The 21,972-nt window shown below is 37.6% G+C and overlaps 1 protein-coding gene across 1 annotated transcript in view; it reads left to right on the plus strand.

The window, feature by feature from the left end:
• The first annotated feature begins 8,533 nt into the window (after positions 1-8,533).
• Positions 8,534-21,972, plus strand: part of MYBPC3 (myosin binding protein C3) — a 65,707-nt gene continuing 52,268 nt past the window's right edge. The window contains exons 1-5 of the mRNA XM_087746077.1: positions 8,534-8,700; positions 17,871-18,137; positions 20,692-20,787; positions 21,053-21,139; positions 21,287-21,435. Coding sequence (XP_087602203.1) covers positions 8,676-8,700; positions 17,871-18,137; positions 20,692-20,787; positions 21,053-21,139; positions 21,287-21,435 — 624 coding nt within the window. The 5' untranslated portion in view covers positions 8,534-8,675. The remainder of the gene's footprint in view (positions 8,701-17,870; positions 18,138-20,691; positions 20,788-21,052; positions 21,140-21,286; positions 21,436-21,972) is intronic.

A 21,972-nucleotide genomic window follows, 5' to 3' on the forward strand; every position in this document is an offset into this window, starting at 1 on the left:
TTCTCTTCCTCTTGTTAATGCTTTGAAATACTGTTTCTAAAAATATTCACTCCCCATCTGTTTCTGGTTAGGTTTTTCATCTGTGGCATAGAGAGTCCGAATAATCATGTGTTGCAGCTGTGAAGGAGACCAAATGATGATGTTTCTCCACCACAGTACCGTTTGTATCCCATCCAATCAAACTGGTCTGGATAGTAGGCTGTCTAATCAAGCTGAATTATTGCCATTCAGTTGCATATGCAAGCAGAAGCTCTTTGGCTTTTTTAGAGAAAAATACCAAAATTAATGTGACAAAATCACTGGTTTGGGAAAATTACAGAGAAGCAAGCATTCCATTTTCTCTGAAAGTGGCCAAGTACCAGACAGGCGGACGTGCTGGAAAAAGGTAGGTCGGGTCATTATCTGGAGAGATGACCCATGATTAGCACAAGTTTATTGGAACATTTTGCAGCCCACTACTGTTAGAGATCATCAATCCTCTTTCAAAGCAAGCATTCATAATACAGCTGGATATTCAACTTACATATGACCTTTGCAGCCTGCTTTAAAAAGAACAAACACCTTTATTAGCTGCTGACTAGTTCCTAATCAATTCTTGTGAAAAGATATTATTCAGATAACTATTGCTGAGCTAAATCCAAAATACTGAACTTCCTACAATATCTTAGACTCCCTCCAGCCATACATCAGAGGTGTAGAAGGTAGAAAAATTGCACTGGCTCTACTGAGGGATAATTGCTTATAATAATTTACAGAGATAGCATATATTTTTTAATTCTACCCAGTCAAAGAGGGTTTTAGACATTTCTAGATCTGAGCTGCTACTCACCTGCATCAGACAGAACCGTAGTTAAAGGTACTATCATTTGGTTTTGCCTGACACTCCACATTCATTGAATTCCCCAAACTTCCTGAAATATATATATATATACATGTCCTAATATATTTACTGCTTTTTTTGTCTCCTCCTTCATTAAATTTTATCTCCATAGCCTCATTTCAAGATCCATACCTGCCAGAGTCTTATAATCTGCATTTTTCTTCATTTTTGATTACAACAGGGCTTATGCTCTGTATTTTGCCAGTTTTTTTTCCTCAGTAAACCTTCTGCTTCAGTTTACTTTTTCTATTTGTATCCCTTAATCTTTTTCTTTTTTCCATTTCTTTCTAGTTTTTTTCTCCCTCATTCAGATCTCTGCACAACAAAAGTCACTTCATAATCATCAAGCTTAATTCAAACTATAGCGCCAGCTTCATAACAAGCACATATATCACATGATAGTTCAATTCAGTTTATTTACTCTATTGCTCTAATTTTGCTTATACTCTAACTGCACACTGTAAATTCATAGCAGACACTTTATCACTGATGACAGTACAATAAGTATTTTTTCTTTGACAAAGCCCAGAACAGTATCTTCTCCACGGGAATCCCACTCTTGTATATTTAAAATGTATGGATTACTGGTAGAAAAGACTATGATATGACACAGACTACAGCACTCTGTGGGTACCAATTTCAAGAATTTGCATTTATTTCTAATATATTTTGTATGTTAACTTGCTATCTCAACACCTTTCCTTGTTCTAAGCAATACTCAAACCAGATTTACATAATTTCACATACCCATACACCTAAAACACTAAAAATTTAAAGCTTGTAATAAACAAAGCTACTGTAATGAACCTACTAATCTCATAGTACAGTCGAGTAGACAAAGAGCTTTGCTTTTTGAAGCAACTGTAACATAGCTAAAACTTCACCAAGTTTCACCTTTCCTCTCTAACAAATTTGCATGTTGCAATTCAGTTGGTTCAGTTGAGCCTGTGGTATTAGGGAGGTCTGTATATAACCCAAATCATCAGAGTCCTATTCCAAGAGCTGGGGAATGTGAACTTCTTCCAAAGAACATGAAAAAAGCAGTAGGCTGCAGATATTCTTTCTCATTTTCTCACTCATAACTCATCCGTGTCTGCTTTAGCCCCATTTATTTCTCTTGCAACACCTCACATCATCACACAGGATCACAGAGTAACTTAGGTTGGAAGGGACCTCTGGAGGTCACCTCATCCAGCCCCCTACTCAAAGCAGGCCAATTAGATCAGTTTTTTCAGGGCAACTTTCTTTCCATTCTCTGTTTCTGTCCATCCTCTCCACTCATACAGCCACATCCCCCTTCTTCATGCCTTCAGTTCCCCACAGTGTTACTTTTTACTATTGGGGAGTCAAAGCAGTACGTGAGAATGAGCAGAGCAGTCTATGGACAGGAGGAGAATGAGGATGTGGTAGAGCAGATAAGGTTTAGCAGGAGGTGGTGCAGGAGAAGGAAGGGTGGGAGGAGGTGTTGGGGAGACCAAGGTTATGCAAAGGATTGGGGAAGCGGCTTTGTGGTAGGAAGGAATGCAGTTTCTGTGCTTTAAGGGCTCCCTCTGAGCTTTTGTTTTAACTCCCCAGCAGCGGAGCAGCAGCGCTCTTCATATGAGAAGCCCTTTGACCACTGACACCTTTGTGCAGAATGCTCTGATGCCTCTGTCTTATGCAAAGTGAAGAATGTTTGGGTGCTGAGCTGGGCATTTGCGTATACAAATCAGTTTGGGTTTCTTTTAAATTTATCTAACTATTTTTCTGAGGTTTGAGTGTTTGCTTTTAGAAACATAATTCTAGAATTCTTCTTTAGACATTCCCTCTTCCACTTTTTCCCACTCACCAACACTCTGTACTCTGTTCCTTTCTCAGCCAGTCCCAGCTATCCACTCCCAGCTCTTCATTCAGCTTTTCTCCGTCTCTAGACAGCCACCAGATGCCTCCATATTTAGTAGATTCCAGTTGCTTCATTCTCAATGTCAGGTTTTAACTTTTGGCCAGCTAGTATTATTTCTTCCTCTCAAACCAACTTCTCACATGTGCTTCCAGTCAGCTTCTCTTTATGCGAATGGTTCTCAGTTCCAATATGTTTGTTCAGCCATTTATAGTTTTCCCATCCCACATCCTCTTACAGTTTCAGTCTTATCACCTACTGACTCCCAGTTCTCTTCCCTCACTCCCATTTGTACCCCAGCTCCCCATTCAATATTTGTGTCCTTTGAGAATCTATTTCAAACCCCTCCCACAACCTCTAGCCTCAGTTTTCTTCTCCCCACCCGTACCCTTCAATCACATATTTCTGTTTCCTTGTCCCCCTCTACTTGGTGTGTTCCATTCTCTCTCTGAAGGTCCAATTCTTTGTCCCCCACAGCTCTCCCCTCCATTTTGTATGCACCTGAGGAAGATGCTGTTTGGAACACAGGGCATACATGCTGTTTGCTCTTAGTTCAAGTGTGTGGATTCAGCCCAAGCCCCACAATAGCCCAGAGACAAATGCAGAGAAAATTCTGCTGACCCCTAAGCTGGACCCAACTGGCACAGTCAAAACTTCTTCAGAGGATGAAATCTAGAAAGTTCTCACTGAGCATATGTAGACTGCATTTTTTTCTATAGTCTAGAATATGGAGCAACTTGGGTTGGCTGTCATGAAGCCAGTTGATAGTACATCCCTGAAATGAAAGCAAGTTAACTGTCAAATGTCCAGAAAGATCCCAAATGTGTGGTGTAAAGTGTAGGGATGCAAAATGGTTGTGCAGAGGGAAGCTCAAATGAGCAGGATCAGCATTACCCAGATCTCATAAGTCCTTGTTAACTCAAGTTCTGTCAGTGAGGCCAAGTGCCTTTGCACCGTACACCCCAGAGCTCTGTGTTTCAAAAGCACAAAGGAAACAGTCTGCCTGGTTTTGTGGGTGCAGCACTTCAGTGAGTGACTCCTGCTGGACCTGTGCTCTGCACTGAGCCAGCTCGGCTATCCCACCATTCACACCAGTAAATCTGCAGCCCCTGGAACAGAGAGTTAATTATACTGCCTTGTCCACAGAAACTGCTGAATCACGGAGGAGGTGATATTTTCACAAAACAAAACTAAGAGGCAGAGAGACAAATAAACAGAGACAGAGGCAAGAAATAAAATGACATGACAGAAACTAAAAGCAAAAAAAGCCCAAAGTAGAAAAACATATAGATTTTCCACCTGGATAGCTACATTTGGGCAAAGTCATAACCATCTAACAACATAGCCTTTTAATAGGAAGTTGGATAGTCTTATTAGAAGGAGGTGCTGCTAACTTTGTCTATAAATAATAAATCCTCGGGTTTCTCTGCCTAAGCCATGCTGCAACTATCCAAAATCAGGAAGATACATCACACGTCCTGTCACTGCAGGCCACCTATTATTGTCATTTTTGAACTTGACTTTGAACTACGTGATGAAAGCCACTGTCTGAGGCACAGAACAGTAATTTCAGACTTGCAAGATAATTCCTTTGACAAGGAAGGACACCCTTTTCCCTCTCATTCACTTTTTTAGCAAAGCCCCAGAGGCATTTATTTTGTGTTGCTTCACTATGCTTTTACATCAGTTTCATTTGAATATAGGATGAAACTTCACACACTTTCTAAAAAATGGTCTACTGTTGCGGTGCACTGGTAAGTAGTTATCACAATCCACTGCACATCTATTTTGGGCCAGTGTAGCCATCGCTATCATATATTTCATTTGCATAGCAGTTTTGTTATTAAAAGTGGCTAAATAAATAAATAAATAAATATAACATAGAAAATGCTAGAAAAAAGTTTACTATTACAACAATGCTGCCACCTGGTAACCAGAGGTGTAACAGCAGAGAAAACATTCATTTTGCTCTGCCTTGAACATGCAGAAAATATTTTAAATAACATTTAAAATCACAAAAGCTGAAAAGTTATAACTGGAATAGGATCATTTCCCTGCATCAGATTAAATCATTCTCGTGACTCTGTTTCATTGTGGGGAAGAAGTAACTCATACCCTCCCCAGATTAAACTTGGTTCTGAATCCTGGAAAGTATCTATGGAGAATAACCAGCTAAGGGACTGACTCACCACAGTAGTTGAATTAAATATGTCTGATTTTGAGCACACAAGTAGTCAGAATTAAATCCATGTTTAAAGTTATTCATGTCCTCCAGTAGCTTGCTCAATTAAAACTATACCACTAAATGTTTACAGAAAGAATCAAATCTACAGTGAGAAAGATATGGAATAGATAAGATGAAATCCTGAGAAAAGAGACCCAAGGAAAATAAGATGTCAGGTGCTGTCACAGGTAGAATGAAAAGGAAAGTGCTATTTTCCATTCATAAAAAAGAAAACACTACAACCATATTAAATAAAGAATATGTATTTAAACAGAGGAAAAAAGAACACCCACATATAAAGGTTGGGAAACATGAAATGCATTGGGAAAATGTTCCCAGGCATTTATGAGAGTCCATAACTCTTCAAGTCTAAAATAGTATCTGTAAAAAATAAGCAGGAGAGAGTGCAAAACAGAATAAACTTATTTACCTGATCCCAGCAAGCATCATTGGGATGAACTCCTGCATGCTGTACTCCCTACATTAATAAAGAAATGCAGAATATATTGTCTAGCTTTCCTTTCTAATACACAGTGTGAATGCTTCATCATCTTATTATATATATATTTTAGTGACCTATTATCCTAGCATATTAGATTTTTTTAGATTAGCATAAACTTCTTTCATATTCCCTAGGAAATAATGGCTCGTAGACAATTACTGGGATACTACCCTCAAACAACACACCCTTGGAATTCAATCTAATGAATGACTGTATCTCTTTTGAATGGCAGCATGGTTTTGATCATGCCATAAATTTCCAGAGAAACATAAGAACACAATTATTCTGCAAGCCTTGTGATGGCAGGATGAACTCCCCATTTGCCCTGGAGGAAGCAGGGACCTCTTACAGACACTCCGTCATCAGACACATGCTTGACAATTTTACACATACCTGACAATGAGAAATCAGCAAGTAAAGGAAAATGTTTCCATATGTAATATCAGGTTTAAAAGTGGTTTAATATAGATTTACACAGCTGGTTTTTTTGTCCTAAAAAATTGGAAGTGCTGTGACAAAAGTATAGAAAACAACCAACATTCAGACACTGAATGGTGATTTCTGTTCTCCCAGAACAAGAGGACATTCAAATTAAAAGTTGGAAAATTCAGAATCAATAATAGAATTCCTCTTTTTACAATGTGTATTTCAACAGTGGAATCACCACTGTTGGAAAGCATTGAGTCTAAGGAGTTAATGTCATTTTAGAGAGAAATGAGTATTTAGGTGAATCAATGATATTGAGAGTTCCAAGAACTTAGAAGAAATATTTCAGATGTACTTAAGCCAATATCTATTAGCATTCAGAATGTATTCTGTGTTAGATACGAAATATCCCATCTTTAATTATTCCAAGGTTCTCAGTTCTTGCTTTGAAGCACCTCCTACTGGACACTCATAGAAAACAAATACAGGCTTGGAGTATATGATAAATACTACATGCCTACATTTTAAAGACTTTGTATATAAGTACATATTTCCTTTAAACCCATACAAATGGGTTTATTTCTACTTACACTATTGTAGTTAATGGTAAGAAAGGCCTATGGTGCTAACTGTAAAAAAACCTTCAGAACTGAACAATGTTTTTAATCCAAATCTAACATTACTTGTCAGCATAGTATATATTTTATCAAATATAACCTCAGAACATAGCATATAGGCTTTCAGTAAAAATAATTATTTGCTAATAGGTGAGGGAGAAAGGATGAAGTAGCAAAACTAACTTCTCTAGGCAAAATGATTCCTATGGAATATTAGCATATTCTGATAGCAATTACAAGAGGTTCATGTTTTAAATACTGCAGAAGTGACTTCTCGTCAGCTAATTTTCTTTGCAAATATTATTTCCAGGACACATACTAGAGAGGCAACTAAGTTGAGAAGAAACATGGCTCTGATCGCAGTCCTCCTCTGGATAATCAGCATAGATTTTTCTTTCTCCACATCAGTTGGTGGTGGCCCTGCCTTCTGTGGCCTCTGTTGTCTAAGGTTGCAGGGAGAAAACTCTCTTCCCAGAAGAGATTTGAATGCCATCCCAACAGTGTGTTGGGGATCAGCTCTGGAGAGAAGAGGGAGTTAAAGGCAGCTTTCCATCAGGGAGAAACATTTAAGACAGGAATAATGATCTTTACTAGTTGAGTGACCAATTTTTCATACTGTGGGACCCAAGCCCTTTGAAAGAGTTCAAGCCAAAGCAAATAGCCGAGATTTCCTGACTCCCAGTGAAACACCTCAGGCACAGGACAGTAGGTCAAAACCACATCATACTAACTTGTGCTCCACTAGAAACAGAGGGAACAAAAAATGTGCATGGGTCCCATCCTGCCCATCTTCCTCATTCATATGTAAAAAATTCCTTCAGGGGAAGGGGAGGAAGTATTTGGCCCAAAATCGGGAGAGGTAGCAGCAGTCATTCTAGCATGTTCACATTCATCCTATCAGCCTACCCAGAGAGTCAGATGTGAAAGGCAGGCAAAAAGTACAGTGACTGATGGGCTGCATGCACACTCATCTATTCTGAGCTCCCTGCCAAAAGCAGAAATCCTTTAGATTGAGGTTTTTACAGGCTAGTAAAACTGGAAAAACTGAAAACAACATTTTTTTAAAAATTCTTTTTTCAATGCTAGTGGTAGCTAAAATGTGCTAAATGCTTGGTGTACAGAGTTTCTTTGATAAAGCTCAAAAGTCAAAATGAGACAGACAAAAGTGACAGGAAATTGATATACCACCAAGTCAATAAAGGGATGATTGTTCACAGTTGCTATTTTGACATATGCTACATGTATGAGTAAATAAGAAGCAATGACTGGAGCATGAAATCGCAATACCAGAGTAATTTTCTAGTGAGATTTCCCCCGGATTTTTTTCTATATAATTAAGCAAAATTAAAATTTCTAGAAGTATCTAACAGAACCTTAGAACTATTTTTTAAATGGTACTTAAAAGAAAAAAAAAAAAAAAAGAAAGACTTGCTAGTTTTCAAGAAATATATGCTGCAGATCAAGTGGGTAGATGGGGAGGGGGGACTGAAACTATTTAAGTAGTGTCATGTTTTCTGGTTGTGACTGCAAATGTCAGTAATGTATAAGTGTCTCTGAAAAAGAAAGTTCTTTCCTGAAGGTTCACATTTAGTTGTACAGAGTCTTTCAAACAAGAAAAAAGCTCTCTGAGGGGCTGTTCAGTTCTGACCCAATTATAACAATAACAAAGACTGAAATAGGTAGCAAGAATGCAAGCAGATACATAGTTAGAGTAAGTACAGAACCAGCATACGGGACATGTAACTATCAGATCTAGTTTGCTGAATGTGCTATAAACCTGACAGTGTAGGAATTCTTAATGCAATGCATACATGAAGCTGGAAAATGTTCTGTACGCATGTGCAACATCAGATTGTGCTCTGGTTTGTAACCAACAGATCAGTGGTAGCCAGCCTTGGGTGGTTTGAGCTCTCTGGCTCCTGGAACTTGGCTATATTTATCCCAGCTGATGTAGCCTGTCAAGTGTGTCTTGCTGTTGATAAGGTGCAGTAGTTGACAACAGCGGGGGACCAAGGGGGAGGAGCAAGATGGGGGCTTCCACCGAGTGTTTCTTTAGAGGGTCTCAAAAGCCCTGCAGTCTCATTCCTGTTTAGCTTGGACCCTGCTTTCCAGATACAACTGGGAGCTTCATCAGAAACAAAGTGAAGATGCCAGAGCCTGTAAAGAAAACAGGTAAGGATCGTAACTGACAGACAAATCTTAAGAACAGCTTGACAGAGAAAAATGTGAGAGCTTTTGTACGCTAGAGAAATGAGATGCCTCTGTGGAAAAAAAGTAGAAAGGAAACAGAGACAATATTTTATGAGGTTATAAATATAAGAGATGTTGAGTGATCTTGCAGAGTAATCAGTAACTAGTTTGGTGACCCTCAGCCACAGAATTTTCTCAAGAGACATTGGATGAGAAAAGAATAGAGGTGAAACATGTTTAATTCTCAGATTCTTTTCATTTCTCATTTCCTTTCCCAGTCATCTTTAGGACTCTGAAAAAACCTTGTAGGCTTTCTTGTGCAGTTAGGCAGTATAAACCTCTCCTGGTTTTGTTTTGTTTTTTTCCCCTGATACTTTTGAGGAAGTGTATACGGCAAGCTTTGATGGTATTTGTTCTTAGTGAAATCTCTGTGAAAATGAAAGCAAATGGCACCTGGTTCAGAGCTTACTCTTTCTAGTTCTTCCAGCCAGTGACAGTAGAGCTCTAGGAAAAAAGAAGACATCGTACTGTAAAGAATATATGTGTATTTCTTTTCACTCACCCTCCTCCATCCTTTCCCCTTGAGCCAGAAGATAACTGGCCATTTTCAGAAAGCCAGGGTCACAGAGCCCAGTGCAAATCCTGCCCCACTAGAAAAAAATCAGGAAAATATTTCAGATTTAGGAAAGTTCTAATTTAATATTGAGAGACAAGGAATCACTCAGAGGCTGCCCACACAGGAAAGAAGGGGAGGCCTAGGATGGGGTGTAAAGTGCAATGAATCTGTTTGTCTGGGAAGCAGAGGTAGGGAGAGTTTAGCGTCAGGATGCCTGTGTGTGGGTAGAGAAAGATGTCTCAGGAGCACTTTGTGTCCACAATTAAGTTTGGAAAAAAAGGTGTCAAAAGCTGAAGTTGTGATTGTTTGAAAAGTGTGCACATATCCAATACGCAAGGCTGGAGAAAACTGTATTAAATCTGGGATTCTTCGCTTTTAGAACTCTCACTTCACTGATGCCAATGTATACCCAGAATTAGTACTACCTGCATGTACAGTACTAGGTGCATGCTTTTTTAATAACATGCACTTTCCAGAGTTAGTCAATAATAGCTGTTGATACTTATTAATGTAGGCCTTTGTGCTTTGAAAAGGACCGAACAGGCATCAGTCTCCTGTTACGCTGGTCAATGGGAAAATCTCCTGTGGTCACCACAACAAAAGAAGAACTTGTTAAGAAGAACTTCCATTTTGTCCAAAATATTTGGAATCAGCCACTGCCAGAGGCAGAGCACAAATCCAGCCCGTATCTCCCATTAAGAACTGCAAAGCACTAAAGCATGATTAACTCCAACAAGATTCTTTATGTTCCCTCTATATGATAACTCTAAAGCAACAGTGGTGTCACCAATCCTTCAGTTTTATCAGAACTATAATATCATTTGATGTTCTTAAAGCTGCAGTTTCTGAAATCAGATGAAAGTAGAATCGTATATAAAAAAGTATATACCAGACATTGTAATTGTAGAGAAAACCTTGAACATATCAGCTGTAAATCTTCAGCAATCACCCCAAAAATAAGGCATTCATAATCATATTCTATTTTTAAAGTCACATGATTTTTGAGATTTATTGAAATGTCTAATGCTTGTGGTTGACAATGCTGGCAAAAAGAAATATGAAGACGTAGGCAAAATTTGACAGTGTGATCACCTAGGCATTGTGACTTTTGATTTCTAATGGTTTAACTGCCTTCAAATTAACATTTTGAGTCTCTGTGGATGAGAGGCAACTTCTCTGTTTGTGAAGATGCCCACCTTTGCTAGCTAATGGTGAAGAGAAATTTTATTCCACTTTATTTCTCCAGAGAAATCTAACAGGTGTCTAACATCACTAGTCCTACACAATTCTTATGAACAAACCATCCCAAACACTGTGATTATCACAGCAGGGGGAGGAAAAGCTCTTATTACCCACTCTGACTGAGACAGAGCCAGTCACATGCCCCATAACTCCTAGAGGGGATCTTCTCATTCTCCCAAGAGACATTAATCCCTGTGGTTTTCTATTTCATGTTGTTTATATAGTTCAAGCCATTTCAGGATGGGATAATGTTGAGCATAATATCAGGAGGGCTGAATAATCATCTAGCAATTTATATATCTGCTGTTTTAACAAACCTTTTAACATGTTAAAAACAAACAAACAAACAACCCACAAAACCTAAAACAGGGAAGTAGATTTTCCAACAGACATTCTTTTACTTTAAACCGTCCAGCTATAATACTTCAGGATAAGGCACTGCTCTATTTATTTACAGAATACCAAAAGAACTGTCATAGCTTTCCAGAAGATCTATACACTCCCCAAGAGCAACAGGATTTAGAAGACCTGTAGCAATTTAGTGTCAGAGCAAACAATCAAACATTGAAAAGCATCACCTCTTGCAGGGTTCTGTTGCAGAAAATTTATGTTCTCCCTTTGATTTAGATATTCCATAGTTAATCTCTGTTCAAAGGCTCACTTTTTGGAAAGTTCTGATTGCTTTTTTTGTTGTGAAAATTCAGAAAGGTTAAAAAAAAAAATCAACCATTTCCCTAACAATATTTTGTGACATTAAGAGGAAACAGCTGACCTTTGAAACACCAAATTTAGTAGATAAATGGGACTTAATGGGAAACGTGTGCATTACTATATCTGGAAAATGAGAAGTCTGGTATTACTCACCTTCTCTGAAAATAAGTCAAATTTTATTCATGTATTTTATAGGTTGAGGAGTCTAGATTTTGCAGTTCAGATTAGGAAATTTTATCAAGGCTTTATAAATAACCTGGCTTGTAAGTACACAGAGGCTTTTGGCATTAATAATAATAATAATCAATGTTGCATAATGAAGAGTAGACTGTAGAATTTTAGTTTTAATATAAGCTCATCGTTTTACATTTGCAAGCACCTAGCACAGTAAAGTACTGTTCCACGACAATGAACTTCTGTGCACTACAGTAATACAAAAATAAATAATAATAATAATTCATACAAATATGTTTTTCTCCTTTGTAAGTTAAGATTCAAAGCAAGCTGAACATTATTATCCCCATTTTACAGAAAGTACAATGGATGCATAGAGAGAGAGGTGACTCTGCTCAGTGAAACTATTCCTCGCCTGTTGCTCATGTTACAGGAATTTACAATCTCAGCTGCTGAAGTAGGCAAGGAATGATAAGATTGAGTAGTTCAATAGCTTTTGGATCATGATATGATTAAGCTTGTAATTGCAAGAAGCCACTTAGGTCCTGAGTGAGGAATGCGTAGCATCTTTATATAGTTCCTCAGCAAGGAATTTACAAGCTCCATTACTGAAGTCTGCTTATCCACAGTTTGGCTTTTAATTCAATGGAAGAGCAAATGGTATAAAAGAAAAACTAGATGCCAAGTGTAAGTACTAAAGCAAAGATAAATTTTCAATGTGAAGCCTTAACAAATTAAGTAATTCTAAAAGCTAATACTACTTTTGTAATATTAATTCAATACAGTGGCCAGATAAATGTTTTAATACCAAATACACAGAATGTGCAGTAAGATAACTCAGCTTTGTGGGAGAAAACCTGCGACTATTTTTTATAATTACACTCATCACAGATTTCTGCTGGAGTTTGTAGCATGTGCATTCAACCAGATACATTAGATTCTCCTAAAACATTTATACCTTTAATAGTTTTTATTTCAGAAAGGCAGAAATATCACTTGAAAGCCTTACCTAACACACATTCTTCTTAAGTGCTTATCTCCCTCTCTTCCATGTACATATCACAAATAATGAATGATGAAGAGCTGAAGTCAGAACCACCACTCTGAAAAGCAGGATGAAATAAAAAAAAAAAAAAACAAAAACCCAAAAACCAAAACCAACAAGAGAATGTCTCTCCTCTATCACTCTATCCAGTTAAAGTCACTCTTGTGGAATCCACACTTCGTCCTCACTTTCATTTCACATACTTCACGCATGCTTTGAAATTCAGTGATTTTAGGAAAAGGTTTTCACCTGATGCTTGTAATTCTTAACAAGACAAATTATTTAGAGAATGTGGCTAGGAATTGGAATTATTCCAGTTATTTAAACATTATTTTAATATACATCTCATCTCCATTTTTTCTGACAATAATGTAATAGGAATGTCTCTTCTAGCTTCTAATACTTTTATTCTTATTAAGGATACAACAGTATTTAGTAGCTACTTACTAACAATTTGATGCTGTACAGAGACAACAGACAACACAGTCTCTGCCTCAAAACACTTACAAAACAAAAGCCCAGTAAACAGATAGATAGTTCAACAAGAGAGCAAATAAAACAATGATTAGTACAATAGATAGCAAGCTGGCTAGTAGCTTCGCCATTTTCTAGGTTTTTGCATAGGAGAGTATGAAGAAGTTTTGAAGGAGAATAATAAACTAGGTTGATGATGGATGTTAGAAGGAGATGTTCAAAGCAGGTCAGAAAGTAAGGGAGAAAGCATAAAGGTGCTAGTATGAAGATTTAATAAATGGCAGCAGTAGGAAGGCAGAACACTAGTTTTATTATTTTATTTAGGTGAAAAGTGAAGGAAATTGGTTTTGGAACTTAAATTATTTCATTCTAGTTTAATTTGGCCAAAAGCAAATGTATTTTATATTTCTTCAGCCTCCTGATTGAAAGACTTATTAATAAATTATTATCAAAATGCAATCTGATCATGGATTTCCAATTAGAGCTTTTTATTACTAATTAATGAAGCTGTAACTCATGTAACATACATAACTGTATGGCTGATGTGTACATCTTCAGGGGTTACAAGACTTTTAAAGGATGGGTGCTGCATGCAAGTTCCAGTAGTAGCAGCATTAGCCTCTGAAAAGTTTTCTATTGCAGACCACGTGCAGCTTGCTTCCTCTTCTGTCTGGGGTACAAATTTGCTATTTTACATTACTCAGAAGTTATATGAAGTTCTTTGCATTATGGAAGCTGGAAGTGATTAGGAAGGTCTGGGATATGAGAAGTGAAGTGCTGAAAAATGTGTTAGTATAAAGTGGCTCTAGTCTCATTTTCTTTCATTAACTCCATGTCCCTCTTCCCTCCCCATGTTAAGTCCCCACAGCAATTCCAGTTCCATCCCCACAAAACACACACAGAGCACCTATCGCTCTCCTTTCCTTCAATAATTCCTGTCATCATCAGCACTGATAACTCACGTCCGTCTCTTGCCCTCTCTCCAGAATTGCTATAATATGTTAGTACTAATGTCATCTTTCTCTCCCTTTGTGCAGGGTGGGTTAGAATTTACTGGGAAGCAGAGAGTTTAAAAAGTGTGTGGCAGAGGGCATGGGCTACTCGGTCATCAGGTGCACCAGCCCAATGGCTCCTCAGTGCATGTTGGACTGGAGTCTGGATAAACATGTGATAGTGCCTGAGATCTGTCAGTGCCTGACAGGCACCAGAGCTGTAAGACATTCCACAGCATCACATGAGAGGTGTCACAGTCATTGGGTTTTCCACAGCCTGATGGTGGTGGTAGTATCCAAGAGTGTTCTAAGTACAGGATGGATATATGGAACTTGGAGGGGTGTATCTGGGTAGAAGCCAGATGTTGAAGTGAGAGAGATTGCCAAATGGGGAATGTTTTTGATAAAAGCAGGCAAAAGTGAGGCTCTCAGGACAGAGAAGAAGTTTTGAATGGTGGTGTTTAGGAACATTCCTAATGAGGAAATAGCTGGATTAGTTTGGTATAACTGCATGAGAAAAAAAATCTGCTGGTGAACTTAGACTTATGTGTTACTTAAAGTAGCAGCCACAATGAAGGAGACCAGGAATACCTGATCTCTCACTTCTCTTCTGTTAAGCAACCCGTTTTTCCTGCAGAAGGAGAAATTATGCCATTCTCTTCACATGCTTGTTCAGCAATCTCTCTTCTGCAACAAAGTAATTTCCTGTAAAATCTCTGGCCGTACATCGCTACTTTTCCTTTGCAAATATGCAGAGTGAAAGATGAAAGGAAACACAGATGGATATAGAGAAACACTACTTTGGACACTGTCACCCACTGACTCTGAATCTCAAGTGCAGGAAAATGACTCTTAGAGTCTCCTTTACCTGTGAAAAAGTGGGTTCTCAACAACTGTTCTTGCAGGCCTCTATTCTCATGGGAGATTTTGGACTTTTCCAATTTTGTGCTTAAGTGCAAGTATTCACAATCATTTTAAGTTGAAACTGAAATGAGTCTTTTGGCAGGAAAGGGAGAGAGAGAAAAAAAAAAAATAGACAAGGAGACTTACTTGTAAACTTCTACATATGTATTTAGATTTCCCAAAAGTCAGAAACATTATGTGGTGGTGGAGATTTCTCACTGTGCGTGTAGTTCTGGCCAACAGTCTGTTTTCGTTGAGTCATCTAAAGTAAATGTAAGAAACCTAATCACTTTGCAGGGTGTGCAGCAGATCAGAGAGTTATTTCCAAGTATGCATGTCTTGAAATCCTGCCATTTGTAGGCTGGAACCTTTACAGGCCAGATTGCTGTTAAGTAATTAATATATTTATGGATTCTTTTGTGCTTAAATAGAAGAGTGGTGATGATAGCACTCAGAGACAAAAAACATGCCTCTTAGCTGCTTTATCTCTAGCGTCATAGGGAGAGGAGCCAGATAGTAGGTATTAGGACGAGAGGAAACGGCCTCAAGCTGCGCCAGGGGAGGTTTAGGGTAGACATTAGGAAAAACTTCTTCACCGATAGGGTGGTCAAGCATTGGAACAGGCTGCCCAGGGAAGTGGTTGAGTCTCCATCCCTGGAGGTATTTAAAGAATGGATAGATACAGTGCTTGAAGACATGGTATAGATGAACTTGGCAGTGATAGGTTGACGGTTGGACTCGATGATCTTAAGGGTCTTTTCCAACCTTGACGATTCTATGATTCTATGATTCTGTGATTTCAGGACTGGGTTCCAGAACTGACCTGGCTCCCCACCATGCAGCAGCCTGGCCACCTTTTACGAGTCTTTTGAATTCTGTACATCAAACCTGCTGTCTACAATAACTCTTCTGCAATTATTCGTGATACACTGCATCAAAGTATACCCTGCTGTGTTATTTAGTGAAGTGCAACACTATATCAAAAGATGTACAACTGATAACAGGCATTTGAGTATTACACTACAGTAGAGAGCCCGATGTTCTACATGGTACCATATTCTGTTTGAGAACAATTACACCACTTACAGGCCTGAGGTTAGAAAAAACTCAAATAAAAGCATGCAGGGACATTCCACTCCCAGAGGAAATTTCACAAACTTATACCTTAACGTGGAAGAAAAGCATGCAGAAGAATACAACAGGAGCTCAGTCAAGGCTACTATAGGCTCAGTGCAAACCAAAACTGTTTTTTCATCAAATATATAAAACATGGGGAAAAAAGAAAAGAGAAGAATGTAATTTAGTTTTTTTTATATAACAAAGAGAGGAAAAATACAATACCTAATAATTTCTAAAAGTATTTGTAATTGATACTTTCATTGATATTTAAGCAGCTCTGAAACCTTTGCAAAACAATCAAGAAATGTGAACTGTATTATGACTAAAGTCCAAAGGCCATCAGATGAAATCTTTGCAGATGTAACTCCACTGTGACTCAATTAACTTATGCAGTCTGAGGACATGCTACAGGAATAGAGATTTTGTGCAATGAACAGATGGTGTTATTAGTAATACACCATTTATACTAACTAAAGCACCTGTTTGAACACCAGTATAGACTATTTTAAAATATTTCTATGCCATGTTCCCTTCATTTTTATGAAGCAGAATGAAAAGTTTAAAGCTAATTATAACCTTTGTTGTGGTGTTTGGAAGAGTTCTTGTTGCTGCCCAAGTAGAAGAGCCATAGACAATTTGCCACAGAGCTGACAGATACAATTCAATGTGATGGAATTACTAATATTTTGTAAAAGTGTGGCTATGCAGGGGTAAGTCAATAAAAAGATGTCATAATGATGCACAAAAAACATTCAATGTATGAATCAGAATGTTAATTACTGGTATTTTTATACATGAACATAGCTCGTGGCAATTAGCAAAAAGATAACAGATTCAATTAGGACTAAAACATGAGCATAAAATGAAAAACTTAATTCAAAATAAAGTTGAAGAAATCTAAATAAATAAATCAGGGTAAAGAAATTAGTAAAACAAGTTACTTTATTAAAATCTAATCTTGAGAAAGATTAATATACTCGTGAACCAAAATTATGATACGTTGCTTGCTTTCCAAATTCCTATCTATTGTGCTACTTTGATTACGTATGAACCAAAACAGATCATTTGCTTTATGCTTGTTTACCCCATATATTAATAATTTAATTAATTCTCATTATAGGCATCATAAGTGCTTCATGACACATACAGGAAATGTTTTGATCCACCTTGTAGCTGATTAGAAAACTGGTTGTTGTAGAGTACTACATAGGCAAGTACTTTAACTTTTAATGCTGAACTAAACATTTGAATGCAAACGACAATTGATATTATTTCAGCTGGGATAAAATTACAAGGGCCATCATAGGAACGTGCATCCCTTTCCACTAAAGCCTTGATCAGTCAAAACAGAAGGACTAAAGATGAACCATTAATTCATTGTGGTATATTAGGACACAGGTTACTGCACAAACTTCAGTTTTGTTGGAGGAACAGATCCTGATGCTGTTTAATAACTGTATTAAGCAACTGTTAGGACAGAATTAATATTTCTAAATAAACTGCATAGAAAATTAATGTAGAGAGCTTCATATGTAAGAATACATAACATACCATCTTGTCATAGATCGAAACATTCACTTATGAAAAATCAGAACTCATTATGGGGGAAAGAAAGAGGAGGATGGACAGTGAGAGTCTGCTATCCATTCCATTTTATTTCATGACAATATGGCGAAGATATGATGTCTCAGTCAGAGACAGAACTCGATAAACACAAAGACAATTCCACAACTTCTCTGTGGAAAGTGTTGTAATTTATATCTTGCATGGGCAGGTGGGAGAGAAAGGAGACAGCTGTTGCAGCCACAACAGCTGACTACACCAGATATGCCACAATTGCAAAACAGATTTTAGTGAGCCCTCTCTCTTTTTTTAGTTTCTGCATTTACCAAGAAGCCGAAGACAACAGAGGTGACAGCCGGAAGCACAGCTGTGTTTGAAGCAGAGACAGAAAAAGCTGGCATCAAGGTGAAGTGGCAGCGAGCTGGCACAGAAATTACTGAAAGTGAGAAATATGTCATCAAGGCAGAAGGAAACAAGCATTCACTGACAATCAATAATGTAGGAAAAGAAGATGATGTGACATATGCTGTAATAGCTGGAAGTTCCAAGGTCAAATTTGAACTCAAGGTCAAGGAACCAGGTACAGCATTTCCTAAGCAATTCTAATTTCATCAGTATTTCCAGTCCCACATGCAAACTTCATGAATGAGGTCTATGGAAATTAGCCTAACTTAACACTGTAAAATTTCTCTACCAGCAATACATCTGTTTTGCCCAGTTATTTGAAGCTACAGGAATAAATTTCCTGTGGCTAAGACACCCATTTCTAGATGTCAGAAGTCCACACAGTGGAGATCACAGAGGGAATCTCAATGTATGTCTTTAGAATTCTCTGTCAGTTTTTCAACTTAACTATTGAAAAGCAAAGCAAAGCTAGTCTGACCTAACCTGACCTAAACTAAGATACCTGCATCTTAGGCCTGGTATTTTTTTTTTTTTAATTATTTTAGTTAAATACAAAATCATAACAATCAACAAAATTTACAAGTTATGCTATAATGTTTTTAGGAACTCATATGTTCCCAAAAACTGTCTCAAAATCACCTGCTAATAAAAATACGTATTTCAAGAGGGATTTGAATACAAAGAGTAACCTTTGTATTATTTATATAAATATACTTATTGTTACTATCTCTGTATGCATTAAAGGATCAGTTAGATGGGAAATTGAAAAACTTCCCCAGGGTTTTCCTCGGAAAAACTATAAAGAGACAAATTCTCTGGAATTTTCTTATGAAAAATGTCTGAAGATGCTGAGGATAGGTGAAAGCACTCATTTTTTGAAACATTTTGACCTTCCCAATCCTTTTTTTCATCCTCCAAAATGGTCTCCATTTGCCACCTCTAGTATTTTAATTTTCCCTTTTTATTTTGTCTTAAACTCAGATTGTTTATATCACCTCCTCTCTTTTGCTATCACTGTTTATTCTAGCAACATGATGGTAGTGAGATCTTCTGGTCAGCTGAAAAGATACTGGTGAATATTTCATAGGAGACAAGGCATCCTGTTCCAGATGAAAAGACTGTGCATGACAGGTTATGAGGAAGTGGAAATCCTAGTATGGATTAGGGCAATTTAACAGCTGTCAGAGCATATAAAAGCATGAACCTGCTGATTATCTCATCCTGAAAGTAAACAGGTACATATTATACTAGTTATATCTTCCTCATTGTCTTTCAGGTTAGTTGCAGGTTGAGCCTGCTACAGGCAGACAGCCTACAAATAACAGAGTTACTGAATTTGAAAGTGTAATCATTACCTAAAGCAACACACCTCTGACAAGCACACACTGGTGATGGAGATATCAGGATGTCAAAGGAGAGATAATTTTCCTATATACATTATATATTGATGCCTCAAAATAAGCCTTTTCTAAACAGCTACACATCCAAGTTACAGAAGCATCTAAGCTACATTAGTTAGAATAAGGTTTAGTTCTTTCCAGTAAAAATTGAGTTGAAATTTATTTGGACAAGATCCAATGGGATAACTTCTAACAATAAAAGCGGTAGAATTTGATACTTAAGTATTAAAATAATACCAATTTTAAATCTCACTGTTTTCTTTCAAGACACAAATACAGTTTAAGGTAAAAGGCATAAATTCTCTGACAGCGGGGTTGACTCATCTTTGTATATTCACAGATACTGTCTTGTTTTTCAGACCTTACTATGATTAGATTGTTAAAGCATAACTGGATTACCCATCATTATTTTCACAAATGATAACAATTTCAGCTCTTCATTATCAAAAAAATGGAACCCTAACCTGCCCAGACACAGCCACTGCCTTTTGTGACAGAGGAGGCACTCAAATTATTCACCACATGACACAACAAGGCCAGAAATCTCTGGTGGAGAAGACATTGTAAATAGCTGGGAAACTGCATGTGGGACTTGTGGGAGAGGTAGGCAAGGCCCTTTGGAAGTGGCTCGGCTACATATGGAAAAAAAATAAAATCCTTCTGCAACTGATCTGTTTCAGGAAATTCTACCTCCCTCCATCTGCCCCTGTTGCTCACTCCTACTCTCTTTTCATACTTTTCTATCTTCTCCATTGTGCCAAATGCATTTGCCTGAATTTGCCTGTGAGGTCATGGTTTAATTGAAAGACCATAAACTTCCATGAGCCAGGGGAAGAAATGATAGATGGATTTTTAAAATACTTTCTCCATATTGATTACTAGCAACATCTAGGGCTTTTCCCAAGCTGCACACAGCAGTAGCATTTGGAATATTACATTCCAAGAGCAGAGTTAAACAAAATCTCATGCATAAGCAAATAGCTTACAAAAATAATAATTGCATCATTTTTCATTACCTTTTCTATTTAAACCACTGAAGTTACCATCAAATAATAGCGTTATTCGTCAGCTGACAAGTTTCCACACATCAAGACTATAGAATTTAAAAACCCAGGCATCAGTTCTTCCCAAGCTCAGCAAAAGAAAGAGCCTCAACATCCAGCTTCAGTAGGCCCATTCTCCTTCCAGCACATCCTCTAAGTTCTAGAAAACCACAGCTAATTTCTCTGCATTTCCTAACATGTATTAAAAGCTGTTCTTTTGCAAAATTTCTTCAGAAAGGAAGTAGAAACATGACTTTCTCTAATCTTGGCTTACATTCATTTCCAGAAAAGAGTGAGACAGTCAATCCTGCTGAAGCTGCTCCAGCCCCAGCTGCCTCAGAGTTGCCTGCTCCACCAGTAGAAAGCAGCCAAAACACAGAAGGTAATAGAGAACTAACACTGTTATCAAGTCTGGTTCATTAACAGAAGGGAAGAACAGGAACAGGGAATCCTTAGAGACAGTGAGGTAGATACAGTACCTGAAAGCAGAGCACTAGTGATGAATGACAGAAAATAAAGAATAAGGAATCTCAGAGACAGAACAAACATATTGAGATATTTTGAAATTACTTAACAAATTCACTATATAGGCTGTAACAGAAGCTGATGCAGAAAGTTCTAACTAGTAATTCTGATGTTTATTTCAGTTGCATCTGCTGGGACTCAATCAGAAGAGCCTCTGGACCCTATTGGGCTCTTTGTCACACGACCCAAGGATGGAGAAGTTACTGTTGGTAAGTACAAAATGTGAGTCAAGTGAAATTTGTAAACTGTACCTGTTGCTTGACTATTTAGCTCTCCTTGTACAGGATGACAGCTGTGATATAACAGATAAATTAAACACTATCCATAATCTTATTTTAACCTACTTCCCTTACAAGGTGGAAACATCACGTTCACTGCCAAAGTGGCAGGTGAGAGCCTGCTGAAGAAACCATCAGTCAAATGGTTTAAAGGAAAGTGGATGGACCTGGGAAGCAAAGTGGGGAAACATCTCCAGCTACATGACAATTATGATCGAAATAAAAAGGTACAATTGGCAGAGTAAGGTTCTCAGTCTTCTAGATACTAATCTTTAATCTGGGGAAAATATAAGATAATATAGGAATGTTTTGATGTTAAGGTATCCGAAGCTACACACAATGCTATACTTTATGTATAGAAGTCTATGTTTTGACCATGCAGACAAGAGACAAGCACTACATGCATATTCTTGCATACCTTATCTATGATGAAATGAGAAAATGTCTGGAAGACTCGAGGAGCAGTTTTACACTATCTACTGCAGTATTCCCTCCATCTTCCTCTCAAGTAATAGATACTTGTTATGTTTAAGAGAAAACAATAAATCAGACAGATATTTAAGTATGGTCTATCTTGGTTTTAATAGATCAAGAATTCAGCTATTAGTGTTGAAATTTATTGTTCTCTTGCATTGTCTAGACTACTTTAAATAGCTGAGTAAGATCCATTTTTACCACAAATGCATTCAAAGATACATAAAAAGGAATACAGGAGAGTCTGTACCATGACCTCTCATCCTGTGTGGTATGTGAAACACTACTAC

Source organism: Nipponia nippon, unplaced genomic scaffold (genome assembly GCF_047370975.1).
Source record: "Nipponia nippon isolate SJK-2023a ecotype South Korea unplaced genomic scaffold, ASM4737097v1 scaffold_10, whole genome shotgun sequence".
Lineage (NCBI taxonomy): Eukaryota > Metazoa > Chordata > Aves > Pelecaniformes > Threskiornithidae > Nipponia > Nipponia nippon.